This window comes from Nanorana parkeri, unplaced genomic scaffold (genome assembly GCF_000935625.1).
Source record: "Nanorana parkeri isolate BGI_ZX_2015 unplaced genomic scaffold, ASM93562v1 scaffold2126, whole genome shotgun sequence".
Lineage (NCBI taxonomy): Eukaryota > Metazoa > Chordata > Amphibia > Anura > Dicroglossidae > Nanorana > Nanorana parkeri.
The window spans coordinates 41,084-59,483 of record NW_017308394.1 but is presented as its reverse complement, the minus strand read 5'-3'; the positions used below and the strand labels follow the sequence as shown (position 1 = coordinate 59,483).

Sequence of the window (18,400 nt, the reverse complement as noted above, 5' to 3'; positions counted from 1 at the left end):
TACTCCTGAGTTCCACGGGGCAAAATCATGATGGGTTATGTAGTTTGACCACAGCTGGAGAGCCTGCTTGGGGTCAGGGATCTGTACAGGCCACAACAAACTCATCAAACCTTGTCTTTATGGACCTGGCTTCATACAAATGGGCTCAAACATTTGGAGGAGTTTGTGATAGAGCAGAGTAGAGCTTTCCGGGAGAAAATGTTTCTCTCCCGGGCGGCCGGGACCTTCTATCTAATAGCAGGAGACTACAGGAACGTCCGGGAGAGTTGGGATGTCTGCCTTGGTATATACCATGCATCTTAATATATCTAGTGGCATAGGAACTAGAGTAGCAGAGGTTGAGGTTGGGTCTCTGCTATGAAAAGCAGAAAAGCAGAGGGTGATTAGGAGTTGGGGCATGGAGTGTGGTTGGGGGTGGATGAGGGTTATAAGGCGTAACTAGGTGGTCATTTTATCTGCAGGGGGGCTTATAGGGGTTCAGCATGTTAAGTATGAAGCAATTGCTATAAGACTGAAGCTCAGTGGCCCCAACTTATGTCTTTTCCTAGCATCCATCCGTTAGAAGTGCTGATAATATGGTATTATGTGCTAAGATTCACCTTGTAGATGTATTTGTATTCTTCCCAGACCCTTCAGTACACCTTGTATTACTTATATCCCATAATAATAGTTTAGCACCAACATATAACACAATACTTTCCAATGAACCATTCACATCTGTTTTTGTGCCCCTCAGCAGTTCAAAATGCACTGTCTGTCCCACACATTAATAAACACACTAGGCCTCATATTATAGAAAACCAGGTAACCTACCAGCATGTCTTTATATTGTGGATAGAAAATACAAGCACCTGGAGGAATCCCATACAAACCACATGCAGAAAGGTCACTAGTGGGCTTTGAACCTAGAGCTGCAAGGCAAGAACGCCAACCTCTTTGCCAGCATGCTCCCATATAGTACTGCGCTGCCTAGTATTCCAGTAATACTAAGTTTATAAATATATGATGTTGTTTATAATGCTTTAAGCAGGCAACTTGAAAATGTTTCCATAATGTTAATGTAAGCATGTACTGTTGTTTTCTGAGTACATATTTGAAGTGGATTCCAAAACAATGACGATGTGGAGCCCAGGAAAATGCCTCAGCTAAATCCTGGTGACTGTGCAGTTTTTGGTTGTGTTCACAAATGTCTGCCACCGATCAGCCCATGCTGCAGTCTCTCACTGAAGGTACAATGTTACAGTCTGATCACAGGGGGCAGGAGACTGAGGAAATACTTGCATGATGACGTCATCTCAGCCTAGGTAAAGTCCCTGGACTGGAGCCCAAATAATGATTAGTATTAGATGATGAAATTAGATGATGTACAGTTTTTTAAAATAATTGTACTGTTGCTGTTTATTGTGACGTGTCAGGAATTTATTGAGGTTCCCTTTAGCAGGGGTGGCAAACTCAATTTAATCGAGGGCCGCATCAACATTATGGTTGCCCTCAAAGGGCCTGTAAGACTATATAAATGTATCTAATCTTTATCATAATTGCCTCTGCATTCGATTATCACTGGTTTTAGTAATAACTTAATACCAAGATCTGAAAGTAGAAGTCTAGGAAATGGCCTGGTGGGCCGGATTTGGCCCTTGGGCTTTGAATTTGACACATGTGCTTTAAAGGGTAAGTTCACTTTCCCAAGTGAATTAGGGAAAATGGAATTACCCACTCAAATCTGGACCCCTCTCTCCAGCCCCCTCTCTCCCCCATACTTACCTTTTAGTGAATGGTCCTTTCCTTTCTGTAGGACCAGTCGCCGAAAGGTAAGTATGGGGGAGAGAGGGGGCCAGATATGAGCGAGTAATTCCATTTTCCCAAATTCACTTGGGAAAGTGAACTTACCCTTTAATACAAAAAGTATGTTATAGATTTGTTCAAAATGAATCATAATATAATATGGACATCGCTGCTTTGTGGTCCGCCGTTGCAATATGGAACACCTTTGACAAAGCTCAGCACGCTCAGAAGCAAAGCGCCCCTGGAAATGATTTTACAGCATTGGCAGTTAAGCGAGCGCAGCAGGCCGAGGTGAGAACAGGCCTATGGAAAACAGACGGGGACCTGCGTTGTGTGCAGCCCTAGAGTTGAGATTATACAGAGTTGTCAGTGTTACAGGGGCTGCTACACACATGTGCTCCAGACGGGCCTATGCTTTACACGTGGGGATCAGACGGCAGCTCCTGCGTGTTTACAATACGGCCAGTTGGGGAAGTTTCTGTAACAATCGCTTCATAGTTTCAAACCCTATGGGATGCGGGGCACGGGGCTCAGACAGACGGTCAAATAAATAGTTTACTATTCCCAGCTCCCCTCCCTCAGTCAAGCACTTAGCTGCACAACCTCTCGTCTGGCTGGCTTTCCTTTAAATCAGCTTCCAAATATTAGAGAGCTCCCGGCCCTGCATGTGCTTGTATAAAAATAATCCCCTCGCCCTTGGACTCATTTCTGCAGCATCAGACCTGAACGGAGTGATCTAAGATGTTGAATGGTACATCTGTACACCTCAATTATAAAAGGTGGTTATTTCTGGCCCACATACATTCTTGCTTCTTCCACTAAGCCACACTTCACCTGAAACAGGAATGGGAGCATCAAGGCCTACTTTACTTACAGTCACCCAGGAACCTATTTTCTGTTTTCTTCTGCTATATATTAGAGTAGTAATAAACTCTCAACCTTTTTTTTTCAATACTGAATCCAGATCAGACAAATATAGCAAAGAACTCCTTTACATTTTTACCCAAGCATTTGCAGTCATCAGGTTCCAAAACAGCTCCAACTCTATCAGCTCCGCTTCCCTGAACTTCCTGTTTAGTACAAGGTCACAAGGGACAGAGCAGCCTCCAACAGCTTTCTATTTACCAGCATGGAAAAAGGAGGGGAGCAGATTAATATCTTGCCTTGGTGTGCCTGTGTGTTTATGGAGGCACACACAGCTTACCCTGCAAGGGGAAGGAGCCACCCTATAACAAGATATCAGGGACAGAGTTCAGGGGACCAGCTGATTCTGCAGGAAGCTAAAACTTCTAAACATTAGGAATCAGAGTCCACTATAAGTGATGTCATCAGCATGTATAATAGCTTTAAACCTCCATTGTAACTGCCTCCATCAGTATTTGAAATATCTCAAAAACCTTTTGACTTTAATATCACTTTAACTGCCTGTAACTTGTTTGAGATAAAGACTCCAATATATTAAACTTAGTATTAAAACTATGGTATTCGCATTTCCACAGTTCTGCCAATAAATACAGCACTAGCCAGACTATTAAGTACATTTTTTTTTGTATAATCATACCTCCGAATGATCTTTGATTTGGAGGGACTGTCCCTCAATTGGAATCAAATCCCTCCGTCCCTCCCTCCTCCTCAGTTTTCCCACTATTGGGTCTTATGTACAGTAATTATTATTATTATACAGAAATTATATAGCGCCAACAGTTTGTGCAGTGCTTTACAATATAAGGAAGACATTGCAATCACAGTACAATGCAAGACAATATGGTGAGGAGGGCCCTGCCCCGGAGGGCTTGCAATCTAAAAGGGAGGGACAAGTGATACACGAGCTGTGTGGGGATGAATTGTTTGAGAATGTGATGGTTCAGTGGTTAGGTTGAGGTGGGATAGGCTTCCCTGAAGAGATGAGTCTTAAGGTATCGCCTAAAGGCAGTCAGAGTGGGAGATAGTCAGACAGGTTGGGGTAAAGAGTTCCAGAGGATGGGAGAGACTCTAGAGAAGTCCAGGAGGCAAGCATGGCAGGAGTTGACGTGGGAGCTGGAAAGCAGGAGGTCTTTGGAAGAGCGGAGGGGATGGTTAGGGTGATACTTTGAGACAAGGTTGGAGATGTAACCAGGGGCAGTGTTGTGGATGGCTTTGTAAGTGGTTGTTAATATTTAGAATTCTATCCTTTGGGCGAGTGGAAGCCAGTGCAGGGAATGGCAGAGGGGGGTTGCAGACACTGAGTAGTGGATGCGAACGGCACATAGCTGTAGTTCGAATCCCGGATTATCGGACGATCGAAGAATCAGACGTTGCGGTCTGACGTCTGATCCATTAGTAGCAGAGGAGTGCCGGGAGAGTGGAACCGAGCGAGCAGGGGCTCGTTACAGTCTTATTTTAATTTTTTTTAATGTACAATAATCCACACTTATGTAGAAAAGTCTACATGTATTCATATACAAAAATATGGTGATCAGGGCAATCAGGGGTGCCGTACCTTTCCAAGAGCAATTTGCTAACCAATCGCTGGCCAGAATGAGCGAAGCACACTTTTACTATGGATTCCTCACAGGCGGAGTGCATTTGGTATCACTCCGCCTGTGACAGGAGCCAGCGCTATAGAGGAAACATCGGCTTATGCGGGTGTGCTTCCTCCAGTGCCCCCTCGCTTCCTCTAGCGCTGGCTTCGTTGGCACCGCTGATTCTCTCCCGCGGCTCTTCAAGTTCCTCCTTATGCCACCACCGGCCCTGGGAATGGTGACAACTAGGTCTTATTTTCGGGGTAGGTCTTATATTTTAGCAATTCCCAAAAGTAGTACTAGGTCTTATTTTCGGGGTAGGTCTTATTTTCGGGGAAACAGGGTAGCGCCAAACGTTTGCGCAGTGCTTAACAAGATTGAGGGAGACAATACAATTTACAATACAATTTCAGTACAGGAGGTAGGAGGGCCCTGCTTGTGAGAGCTTACAATCTAGCAGATTCTATTTAACTAGCAAAAGTGTTATTCTGCACTAAAACCTTTATCTTATCTCTTAATTATTTTGTTTATTATTTTGATAAGCCAGTATAAAGAAAAAGTAATGATGAAATAAAACAATTCTGGGTTTAAGCAATCATTTTTGGCATTTAAAATCTTAAAGGAGAACTATGAGGTAAGTGTTTTTCCCCATAGTTCTCCTTCACAGGAGGACATATACCAACTTCCTCCCATGACCCAAAGCTCAGTATATCTCGGGCTATTGCCAGCAATATACTGAGAGAGCCGCAGCCGGGACGGATCCCGACAATACTGTCGAGATCCACCAAGCTGCGTGAGTGACAGCTGGCTCTGCCTATCTAGAGGCAGAGCCAGCTGTGCCCACCTCCCTTCATTCCTAAACACTCAGCGCTGGAGGATCGGAGAGGGGAGGGGGAACCCCTGCAGGGAGCGGTGACTGACAGTGAGACGATCGGTGCATGTGAGCAGATCGGTGCATGTGAGCAGATCGGTGCATGTTTCTGCTCACTTCCCGATCAATAGAGCCGACCTGTGACAGCTTCTTTGTCACAGGTCGGCTCTAACTATGAGGATGAGTGCAAATCGCTCACCTCATAGTTCTCCTTTAATGTCTGCATAATTGGGGGTATGGCAGGGTGTGTCCATTGCCTAAATACTTTGTACTGGAAGGTTTTCCTCTTTCTCATCTCAGAATGGTGGAAGGTATGGCATGACTATAAGTCCATAGCGCCTAACTTTGAAGCTGAAGGATTAATGCCAGTTGGCAACAAACTGTTGGCAAATAATCTTTATTCCATCTTTATTAAAATATTTTTCAGTATCAGTGTTTCTCCCTATATAAATAACTAATAGGTCTACACCCTACAACACCGTAGAGAAACTAATAATGGGAGCCACGTAGTACTAACTGGGAGGAACATATTTATCATCTGATCTATTCCCATCACATGATCTATTTCTATCTCAAATTATTTTCTTTGCCCCCAAAATGGCCATTTTAAAACAAACACTTGCACTAAAAGTACAATATTAGAGAAGCCCCGATGAAGCCACTGGTTGTGGGGGAAACATGTAGGGTGTTGTCATAGTGTATCCCGGGTCCGGTGCTTGGGGCCGCGGGCCGGCCTCTTCACCCAGCGGCGTGACGTCACGAGGAGCACGAGGTGGCGCACGGCACACTCGGCTACTCCCCCCTCTCGGATCCTCCTCCTCATAATGACGCCAGTTGCAATGGCTCGGCGTTCTAGTGTTGCGACCGTCGAGCCAGTGCAACTTGCCGAGTAGTGGACACAGGAACCCGCACACCTTTTCTCCAGCCTGCCGCTCTCCTCTGCCAACTTCCTCCAGTACCGTGGGGTGATTCATAGCGATTCCTCCTGCTCTCCTCTGGCTGCATATGGGACAGATCTCTCTCTGGAACTGCCAGGACAATACTACTATCTTCCCTGGAGAGGCTAATGGACTGTAGAGCCACCCTTTAAATCGCAAGTACCTTGCCCTAGTGGCTACTCCATAGGAAGTGTCAGCAAATACTCAGTTGTGCTATTGATGTAACTACAGATCAGTAATCTGCTACTTCATTCCCAAAACTGTATACTACCATTATTGCTGCGCTCCTCCTGTAAACCATATACCTGCTATCTATGTGGAGAGTGTGGGGTTAAGGTGACTGCAATTACTCATACGATTGATACTAACTAGAGGCTGCTGGATTAGCATTCCAGGGGTACTCCTGAGCATAACTATAGGGGAACTCCAACCCCCCATTCTATACGGATTGGCGTATGATGTGCTAGAGGGTTACAACATCACTCCCTAACATACAGAGTGTTAACGGGAACCCTCGATCTGAGCCAAATCCACACGCACAGGTTCAAGCCAATTTCCGCAGCTGCGATCCTACCTCAACCTCCTCGGCTCGTGCGTTACAGGTGTTGACACACCTTGGAGCACTTTATTCTTTGATGGGAGCCAGATAGGTTTGACATTTGAAAAATAGAAGAAAATTAGATAAGATCTCGAAAAAGAATAAACAATAACTGAGGAATAAAAATAGAAATAAGGAAAGAGAACACATAAGGAGGATAGAGAGAGCTTGAAAAAGGAGTAAAGAAAATAATTTGAGAAATAGAAACAGATCATGTGATAGAGGGAACTGATTACAAATTGGTTTCACAATTGTATAGGCAAATATGTATAGACATATGGCTTGTGAATTATGCAGGTCAACACATACAGAAAATGGGCCAATAGGTGTTAAATCTCTCCGAGTCACATGACCTGCATGTCATTGCGCTGATGCACTAGGTATTAACCAATCTGGGAAAATCCCTGTACTTTTCACTGTAAGTAGGAGCTGTAAAGTAGTTATAGAATAAACAGTCATATGAAGAATAAATTCCGGTAGTGAGAGAACAGAAGCATTATGAAAACTACAGCTTAATACATTCATATCTATGATTTATGACACCTTTATTTCCAGTCTGTGAGCAATCCTTGTTTATTAATTGCAGGATTAAAGAGAACCTAGGAGGATATGAATATTGGATCTCTTGTAGCTGACTTGCTTTGTAAAGGTGTGACTCATCTGATCCTGGTTTTACTACCTAATGAGTCATTGACCAGGAACTAGCATGCAGCCAGTGAAGTCTGAACTCCCATCCTACATGTTTGTTCCAGGGGAGCGGCATCGTGGTTAATGAAGCTGGGATCAGGATGACAGCCCTGGAGATTCAACCTCAAAAAAACAAGTTGGAAATGTCAGGTCCCAATCTTCTGTCTTCACATGCTTAATGTAAGCATGTAAATGCTGTTTGCACGGCATTACCACCACTAGATGGAGCTGAGGAGCATAGGAAATTCCTAAATTCTCCTGGCTGTCTCTCCTCTCTCTCTCCTGGCTGTCTCTCCTCTCTCTCTCCTGGCTGTCTCTCCTCAGAAAAAACAAACAAATGTACGTGCACGCGAACTTGCGTTCATGCATCTTGAAGTGTGGACAAGGCCTTACAGGGTGCTTCTATTTGATTTGCCTTTACTCTAGCGACAGCGTCGCCTTAAAGCATAACTCCACTTTAGTTGAAATAAAAGGTCTTTATTAAGTTCATTCCTAATCCTTGCTGTTTAGTACATACCATTGGTTTTTCCTGTGTGCTGAGTAGAAGGATCTGCCTCCTATACTCACGTTATTAGTGCCATTGGCATAATGACAGACAAACTGCTGGGCAGGAAGTGACATTCCTGGGGACATCCTGCACGTTGAATGCCCCCGTTGCCATGGTTACAAGGAAGCAAGCTTCAATTGTTTATGGCAGCTATAGAAAAATCTCAGTTGTCTGCAGTTTTAAAAGGAAAGGTATTTTTTGATTTTAATGCAATTAAATTACAAAATGGCAGTTATTTATTATTCATATCATTTCAGTTATTTTACAAAAGTGTAATTACCCTTTAAGGCCCCTACAAGTGAGCAATCGGCTGCAACCTGCAGACACAACTTATTGTTCTGAGTTCCCTCAGTATGGAGACACGTTTCCTGCATGAATGTCAGGCTCCTCTCACATCTATGGATGAATGGAGCTGTCGTTAAGACAAAGTGAGGAACAGACTCAGACAATAAGGGCATATTTATAAAGCAGAGGCTATGGCATTCACCCAACATTCACTGCAGGTTTATCTTACTGGCAGATGTGTTGATTCACTGAAAGTACTGTGTTGATTCACCTGCAGTGAACATTTGGACTTTCATATTTACTGATTTATAAATATTCCTGTAAGAGTCATTTTCTGACCACTGATGATTACCTGAGCTGTGTGTGAACGAAAGCTCCATTTACCCATAGGCTTTTGTGCAGGTAGACATTTCAATAAAGACACAGCTTGAGACAATGGGATGTAGAAGTGATGACTGAGCTGCTAATGGTGCAGCGAGAGCAGAAATTAGTGGTACAGTAATGTGTAACTATGGATCAGTGGTACAGTAATAGCATGCATATGGAGCAGTAGTACGGTTATGATGTACCTAGGGACCAGTGGTACAGTTATGGTGTATCTAGAGATCAGTGGTACAGTTATGGTGTGCCTATGGATCTGTGGTACAGTTATGGTGTGCCTATGGATCTGTGGTACAGTAATTGCTGGCATATGGATCAGTGGTACGGTTATGGTGTACCTAGGGATCAGTGGTACAGTTATGGTGTATCTAGAGATCAGTGGTACAGTTATGGTGTCCCTATGGATCTGTGGTACAGTTATGGTGTGCCTATTGATCAATGATGCAGTAATGTGTAACTATGGATCAGTGGTACAGTAATAGCTGGCACATGGATCAGTGGTACGGTTATGGTGTACCTAGGGATTAGTGGCACAGTTATGGTGTATCTAGAGATCAGTGGTACAGTTATGGTGTGCCTATGGATCTGTGGTACAGTTATGGTATGCCTATTGATCAATGATACAGTAATGTGTAACTATGGATCAGTGGTGCATAGATTGGTGGTAAAGGGATAGTGCAGTTATGGGTTAGTGGTACAGGGAGGGTGAAGTAATATATTGGTGGTACAGGGATAGTGCAGTTATAGGTCAGTGGTACAGGGAGGGTGAAGTAATATATTGGTGGTACAGGGATAGTGCAGTTATAGGTCAGTGGTACAGGGAGGGTGAAGTCATAAATTGGTGGTAAAGGGATAGTGCAGTTATGGGTCAGTGGTACAGGGAGGGTGAAGTAATATATTGGTGGTACAGGGATAGTGCAGTTATAGGTCAGAGGTACAGGGAGGGTGAAGTCATAAATTGGTGGTAAAGGGAGAGTGCAGTTATGGGTCAGTGGTCCAGGGAGGATGAAGTAATATATTGGTGGTACAGGGATAGTGCAGTTATAGGTCAGAGGTACAGGGAGGGTGAAGTCATAAATTGGTGGTAAAGGGAGAGTGCAGTTATGGGTCAGTGGTCCAGGGAGGATGAAGTAATATATTGGTGGTACAGGGATAGTGCAGTTATAGGTCAGAGGTACAGGGAGGGTGAAGTCATAAATTGGTGGTAAAGGGAGAGTGCAGTTATGGGTCAGTGGTCCAGGGAGGATGAAGTAATATATTGGTGGTACAGGGATAGTGCAGTTATAGGTCAGAGGTACAGGGAGGGTGAAGTCATAAATTGGTGGTAAAGGGAGAGTGCAGTTATGGGTCAGTGGTCCAGGGAGGATGAAGTAATATATTGGTGGTACAGGGATAGTGCAGTTATAGGTCAGAGGTACAGGGAGGGTGAAGTCATAAATTGGTGGTAAAGGGAGAGTGCAGTTATGGGTCAGTGGTCCAGGGAGGATGAAGTAATATATTGGTGGTACAGGGATAGTGCAGTTATAGGTCAGAGGTACAGGGAGGGTGAAGTCATAAATTGGTGGTAAAGGGAGAGTGCAGTTATGGGTCAGTGGTCCAGGGAGGATGAAGTAATATATTGGTGGTACAGGGATAGTGCAGTTATAGGTCAGTGGTACAGGGAGAGTGAAGTAATAAATTGGTGGTACAGGGATAGTGCAGTTATGGGTCAGTGGTCCAGGGAGGATGAAGTAATATATCGGTGGTATAGGGATAGTGCAGTTATAGGTCATTGGTACAGGGAGGGTGAAGTAATATATTGGTGGTACAGGGATAGTGCAGTTATAGGTCAGTGGTACAGGAAGGGTAAAATAGAGAATTGATGATAGACGGAGGGTGTATTTATGTATTACTATAATTTACTTCTACAGTGAGGGTTTTATAATGGATCAGTAACACTGTTAGGAAATAATTACGGGTCGTCAGTATGCTGATTGTTTGATTATGGGTCAGTAGCATTGTGAGGGTGTAATAATTTCTCATGTAGCTATGAATAATGGGTAACTTATCATAAGTAGTAATGGCAGACCAATGACATCATGAAAATGTAAAGCCCGCCAAGGGAAAATGAGGGTGGGGTGGCTGATAAGGGGTAATAAAATGCTATTGCTGATAGTGTGGCTTCATGATAAAGTCATTACATATGATTACTTATAAGTGACAGAGTGAGGATGTAATTGCTCCTAACTTGCACTGTAAGAAGATAATTGCTGATAACTGCAGCAGGGGATGTGACTGCTGATCATTGATGATGATAAGCAGCACACTGAAGCTTCACTTCGATTATCGGTAATATATTTTCCTTCTCCAACATTTTCCCATTATAGATGTACTTGTGATTGGATGGCAACACTGGCAGTTGAGATAGTTTAATAATGTTTATGAGGATTAACTTGAATAATAACTGTGTTATTAGCATTGTGGGGAGATACATAAAAACAACAATTTAAGGGGTAACTGGCATTTTATTATATACAGTATATATATATATATATATATTTTTATATTATAGCCGATTGTAAAGTATTTTATCAGTATGCATTAATATACTTAAAATCTTACATTTATGTATAGGTTATTTTATGCATATGCGCATGGGGCAGCCAGATTTTCTCTTTACATATGCATGTTCTACATCCTACTCAGCAGTGGTGCACAATGGTGGCATCTTACTGGTCCTCTTGAGTGGGCCATTTGACAATGCAAAGCATGTCAAATGTCCAACAACAGGCTTTCAGCAGTATTTTATGATTCATTCACAGTGTTCCATATAGGAAAAACAGTTTTGATCTTTAGCTAGGGAACCACTTTGTATTATTTGTAGGAAGTAAAATATATTTTTGCTCAAAAATAGGGCTGGTAATGATTAAAATTTTCGTGTTCGATTAATCGAAATTTTTTAAAATCGATAAATCGATTAATTTTGATTAATTATAACGCACATACAGATCCAACTACATTGGCCTATACACATACAGCACAGCAATGAAGTCATAAAATGAACTAGGATCACACTAATCCAGCACGTTATTAATCTCACGTGCCCCACTCAATATGGCCGCCGCTTGAGTGGGGGCAACTCAGAATAATAACGTGCTGGATTAGTGTGATCCTAGTTCATTTTATGACTTCATTGCTGTGCTGTATGTGTATAGGCCAATGCCTTGGCTGGCTCTCGTGCAGAAAGTTTCAAAAAATGTTTAATCGATCAAAAAGATTAACGATTAATCGAGAAATTAATCGTTAATTTGCACAGCCCTACTCAAAAAGCAATGCGATGTAGTATTATTGATATGTCCCCTGTTGATTGATTCATTTTTGGGAAGTATACACTTTAACAATAAGTCTACTCATACCTAGATATAAGCAAATTAATTTGCGTGAATCAGAGCTCACAGCAAATCTGACCACTTGACTTATTCAAGTGAACTGATTCAGTAGTCCAAACAACCACTTACCAGCTTGTTCATAACTTGAAGATTGTGCAGTAGGTCCCCCTATACAGAAAGCCCACGTTACCTGCCCACAATCACCCAGCGGGATTCACTCCAATGGGGATCATGCTTTTTAGGTGACTGTGGTTTATAAGGGGATAATCCTTGCCCCCCAGAGGCATCAGCATAATTGCTTTCCTGATATGAAAGTATAGTACTTCCTTCAGAGGGCAGTGATGTCACTAAGGGGGTTATATCCAATGTCTGACCCACAGAAACAAGGCTCACTTAATGTAACCTATACCTTATGTCCACAGTTATTAAAGTGAACATGTACTTTACCTATATCAGACAAGTTTGGTTTGCTGCTTAGCATGCACTATACTGTATGCTTACCGTCCCAATAATCCCCTGGTGACTGATCAGCCACAACAGAGACCTCAAAATGTGTGCACTAGCCCAGCTCCCCTGCACCCCTATTTGTACTGCCTTGCATTAAGTGAGGAGGAAAATGACAAGAGCGGAATACAGGTACCCCTCCTGTGGCTAGACTACAAATTTAACACAATAGCAAAGGCAAAGTAACAGGTTCACACAACTGCTGTCCTCTCCAGCTATACATACTCCCCTCCCTTTCACTAACTTGTTGCCCTGTCACCATTAAGTAAAGAGAGGAAGCCACATGTGAGCTCCAAATCATGACTCAGAGCGCACAGAGAGCTAAGAACTTTCTCCTCGACCCCATGTAAGAGTGCTGGATACCTGAGTGGACAATCATCACACACCAGTGCCTTTAAATGGGACAAAGGAGAGTGAGTGTGATGTTCCTCCATACCTGGAAGTGCTGGGTATGTCCCTTAACTTTTGGGGATGAGAATGGGGAAGGGTTAGACCTTCTGTCAGGTTTTTAGTGCCCCCCCCCCTCCCCCTGTATGACCACTGTCACCAAAATAGAAATTGAAAGGAAACCCATTTAAGAGTGGTCCCCAGAACAAGAGGTATGGGGAAATCTTCTAATAGGGACACTTGTTCTGTGGACAACTCTCTAAGAGGGGAATTCCCTTACTTTGGGAGATTTTTACTAATGGCTAGTGTGCATGTGACGGGCACAGTGCGGATGCGCTGGACTGCATTGCACTGTTTCTTGTTCTTTTTTAATTTTGTGAGAACTTTTTTGAAATGTCACAAGTGACATTTAATGAAGTTATATGGGTATACTGCGGTGCAGTGCGCTTGTTCTGCATCCCACCACGGTGCAATGACAAAAAGTACTGTGTGCTACACTTTTTTCAGCGCACATCACCGCACCACAATGCAATGGTGTGACTTGAGCCCACCTGAAAGATAGCAAATTGCCTTGTCTTGCGTTACAACTGCGCTGGAAAAAATGGCCAGCGCAGCTGCAATGCATCTGGTTTGAACGGGTCTTTGAGAAGCCTGTTGCATTACACTTTATGGGAAAAACACAGGTACACTTTAACTAAACAATAATAACCTAAAATATGTACTGAATGAAAATACGCTATAGTTTCATTTTAGAAAAAGCAAACAGAAACAGAAAATAGATAAAACTAAGCTGGGGGATAGAGGAAGAGCAGGAAGAGTGACCGATGATATACAGGAGGATATTAAAAGCTTAAAAAAAAAAAAAAGAGGAAGGGGAGTCGAACAGATGGATAAGGAAACGGTAACAGAACATACAGGAAGAGATGCAATGTGGTCACAATATGGTTCCTTTTAACCTTTCATTCCCTCAGGGGTGCCGCTACAACTTGATGGAAGGTCATATTGAAACGTTTCAGCTTTCATTGCAACCAGACAGGACTCCTTACTTTTAATGTAATCCTCAGATCTGCTGATTTAACTCTCACCGTTCATAAATCAAGACCTGCGCAGCATAACATTCAGCTGTACACAAATATCACAATAATATTGTACAAAGATTAATACTGTGCAGAAATTTAGGGTGATCAGCAGGGCCGGATTTTTGTCACCGCTGCCTTTAGGCACAGCCTTTGTCACCCAACACAACACCCCTCTGCTAGGGTCAAACCAACCTGTCCAAACCTGGCTCAGAATATTGTGACAGTGTATAAATTGTGTTATAAAAGATGACAGTATTTCTGCTTATGCACACCTCCCAACTTTCTGAGATGAGAAAGAGGGACCAGGGGCGTCCCGAGGCTGGGTGTCACCCGGAGTGGAGACCGGGTGACACCCCGCCGTGACGTCATCGTGCATTACATAATCACGCATGCGCGGGCGTCTTATTGACTCCTGCCGGCGGCCATCTTAGTGATGAACGCCGGCAGACAGAGGAGGGGACTTCACCCGGCGGGATGAGGTATGCCTCATCCCGGAATGTTCACCCAGTGGGATGAGGTATGCCTCCATGACCAAGCGATCGACTTTTCAGAGCGGGGTAACACCAAAATGACTGTCAAAGTGGGTGTCATTTTGGTGTCACCCCTCCAATGGTGTCACCCAGGTGCCCCCATGCCCCCCTTGTGACGCCACTGCCACCGGGTCCCTCCTCTCTCCTGACACAGTCGGACTCTCGGTCCGTGACCGAGTGCCCAACTTGTCACCCCTCCAATGGTGGCACCCGGGTGCGGGCCTCACCTCCCTTGTGATGCCACTGAGAGGGACACCTTCCAGCACAATGTATTTAGGCAATGGATGCACCAAAATTATTGGTAAGACCCATACTTTTCCTTTTATATTGGCTTTTCAAAATAGCAAAAAAAATAATTAAGAGATAGGAAGAAGGTGTTAGTGCAGAATAACTATTTTAGTAATGAAATAGAATATTTTCATAGATATCTGTACATCAGACCAAAAAGAGGGACAACTGAGGAGAAAAGAGAGACAAGAGGGTTCCAAATGGGGGACACAGCTCTGGAGTCCACAGAGGTTGAGGGTAATGGACTGAGCAATGCTGGGACACATGGTAACTTTCCTCCCTGGCCCAGCTGTCAGTGGAATTTATTGCACTATGGAGAAGAGAATTGCTGATTAATTATTTTGCTAAATGCTGAAAAATATGTGACTACAAAATGGAGCATCTCCAAAACTACTATCCACGCATGATCAATACAGAGTTTACCCCTGAGCTGTATGATGGTCCCAGGCAAGGCTGGAATCAGTCACATTACATCAACATCTGAATGTGTATGGCTGCTCAGAGCTGCAATTTATAATAATTTCTGAGGACATATTGCTGCTGAGCTTTTCAAGCACTATGTGCTAATGGATCACTATAGGGAGCACTACAGAATACATTTGATACATATGGAATATAAGATCTGCAAGTTAGATCCTGCTATGTTGAAAATGTTTAATGAAGAAGAATGGAAAAGCCAAGTGTACCCTAATGCATAATAATAATATTATTTTAGGCCCATGTCGCCTTAGTGGATGCGTTGCTGGTGGCAACTTGCCAGCAACAGGATTGCTGAAAGAGCATACGGTACACTCACCTGCTCCAACATCGTCGCTCTCTCGTTTGCTGAACCAGCGAGGTGATGCTTTGACACTTCTCCTTCATTGGCCACTGAGATTACGTAGTGTTTTGGACAGATGGAGAGAAACACCACAGTGCTCTCTTTGGTGATCCTGTTGCTGCTGAGTTGCCACCAGCAACAAGTTGACAAGTGTGACACGGCCCTTAGGGTCACCATACACGTTACAATCTGACTGTACAGTCTCTGTACAATCAACTTTAGATTTACCAATCAATTTGTATCCAATCAGGCAGGCTCTTGCACTACATAGCTGTGGGTAGATCTAAAGGCAATTGTTCAATCAGACTGCTGTAACATGTATGGTGAGCTTTAAGGTGGCCATACACTTTACAACCATCGCAAGACCTCAGTCTTGCGATGGTTGTAAAGTAATTTAAAAAACGTACGATCTGCCCATCTTGAACAGGCAGATCGTACTCTTGATCATCGCAAGGCCGCCCCCCTGAGGGTGATAGCCTGAGGGGCGGGCTTCCGATGACCGCAATGCTGAACGGGCAGTGTGCGCGTGCGCACACCGTCCCGTTCGGCATTTGTCTCCCGAGCACCGTTCAAACCAGCCGAAAATCGTACGATTTTCGGCTGGTTTTCTAGCGTGCTCCCTAGACAAAAGACGTGCGACCGTACAGTAGAAACGGTCGCACGTCTTCGTTCACACTGCTCGATTCTCGTACGATCGCGGGATTTCCCGCGATTCTCGTACGAGAATCGAGCAGTGTGTGGGCACCTTAAGGCTGGGCACACACCTTACAACCATCGCAAGACTTTTGTCTTGCGATGGTTCTAAGGTACTTAAAAAAACGTACGATCTGCCTATCTTGCATAGGCGGATCGTACTTGCGATGATCGCAAGCCACGCCCCCTGAGGGGCGTGCTTCAGATGACCGCAATGCCGAACGGACACCTTACGATAATCGTACGATCGCGGGATTTCACGCAATTATCGTACGATTATCGTAAGGTGTGTGGGGACCTAAAGGCAGATAAGAAGAATGTTTATGAGACCGGGAGCCCTGTAAACATTTACAACCTCTGTTGGCCCCAGGAATTGGTGACAGCTGGAAACTATCTGTTCCAAAACCTAACTTTTAGCAGCTCAATGCAAAAAAAAAAAAAAGATTTCTGATTGGCTGCTATGGATTAGGATGCATCACTGTTTTTATACTTCATCTCATAATGGTTCACTTCAGAGCTGATGCGTGAAAGGCGTTTTAGAGAGAAAACATTCTTGTTGCCCATAGCAACCCATCAACTATTATTTTTGCATTACAGATTTGAAAATGAAACAAGGGTTCTGATTGGTTGCTTTAGAGAAGACTTTGTTTTCCCTAAGGGACACTTTTTTCATACATCTGTGATGCTAATGTACCATTAACACTAGATGTAGGGAAATTGGTCAGAGAAGAAATCTTCCAAAGTTTGTAGAACACCCTTAGCAATGCATAAAAATAAAAAAGCAAGTACAGGAATGCTCCAACATACAATTTAACCCTAAAAAGACTAAAGGTATGTTATATTTAGCATTGTTTTGCCAAAAGGGTAGTAGGTTCTTGCTTCCCACAACCGATGTAGTAGGAGAATCAGCACTGAATGAAAGTATGCTTTAACAGTATAAGAAATAAAGTATTAATACACAAAATTAGCAGACTAACTGGACCACTGAAGAACGATGATGAGTTACAAAGTCTACCAGTCAACAGCAACCAATCGGATTGTAATTTTCTTTGTTTTAGAGTTGTCAGAACAAAAAATAGGATTGCTAGTTAGACGCTATGGGCTGTAAAACCTGCTACATTACAATTTACTCAACGAAAATCTTTATTTGCTCTCAGCGCTCTGCTCCTGTGTGTGTTTCTAAGAACTTCTGCCTGAGAACTTCTATGAAATATTAGGAACCTTGTGAGTTTTATTAGGATACAATCTCCAGAACAGCAATGCTCTCCATCCTCCCCTCTTCACCATTTCCCTTCTCTGTTTCTCTGTTGTTTTCTACTGTTTGTGTTGGTGATTTTTTAATTTCACAAGTATATGTTTCCCTGTACTGTACAGAAATACAATAAACTCTAACTTTAAAATTTTATATATATAGAGATATATATATCTCTCTATATATATGCGCTGCACAAACTGTTGGCGCTATATAAATCCTGTATAATAATAATAATTATACTAAGAGCACCCAAATCTATCTTTCAGGAGGTTATTGGTATCTTACCTTTCTTGATCATCTCAATCATTTCAACCTGTTTGGAATAATATTCCTCCACAACCGGCTTTTCCTTCTTTATTTTTTCGTTAATGGTGTCCACAGTGCTATTGTAAATAGACATGACCTCCTTGGGGACTGTCAGCTCGTCGCTCTCTACATCTGGAGGTTCAGTGAGCTTCAGTTTACTAAGAATTTGCCCTCTAATGGCTTCGATCCTCCTGTTCTTCACCTGTTCCATGTCCACTGCCTTGCACGTAGACATTGACATAGCCACATGGAGAAGGTCCACCATCAAGATCAATGACCACATCCATTGGAGCCCCATGGTTTAAATTTCCAAACACGGCAAAAAGAGGGACTTTCTCGACTGCCAGGCTTTTAGGGTTTCCTTGTTGCCTTCCTCGTGCCTCCAATTTTTCCCCACTTGGCCAGTTTAATTTAAGGCTTGTTTTGAACTCATCATCTAAATACTGTGAGTGCATCCACTTGATGTGGAGCAGTCTGGTCTCAAAGCTCCGACGAAGTACAGTTTGGCCAAAGCATAACTTTACAAAAGAGAGGCAAAGTTTGTAAACAGCATCCCACCTGGATGTAGATGATGTAC

General features: G+C 43.3%; 1 protein-coding gene across 1 annotated transcript in view; it reads right to left on the bottom strand.

Moving 5' to 3' along the window:
• The window catches only part of LOC108800768 (transforming growth factor beta-1-like), a 39,228-nt gene extending 21,058 nt beyond the window's left edge, over positions 1-18,170 (bottom strand). The window contains exon 1 of the mRNA XM_018572767.1: positions 17,803-18,170. Within this exon, the coding sequence (XP_018428269.1) occupies positions 17,803-18,121 (319 nt within the window). The 5' untranslated portion in view covers positions 18,122-18,170. The remainder of the gene's footprint in view (positions 1-17,802) is intronic.
• Positions 18,171-18,400: the final 230 nt, after the last annotated feature.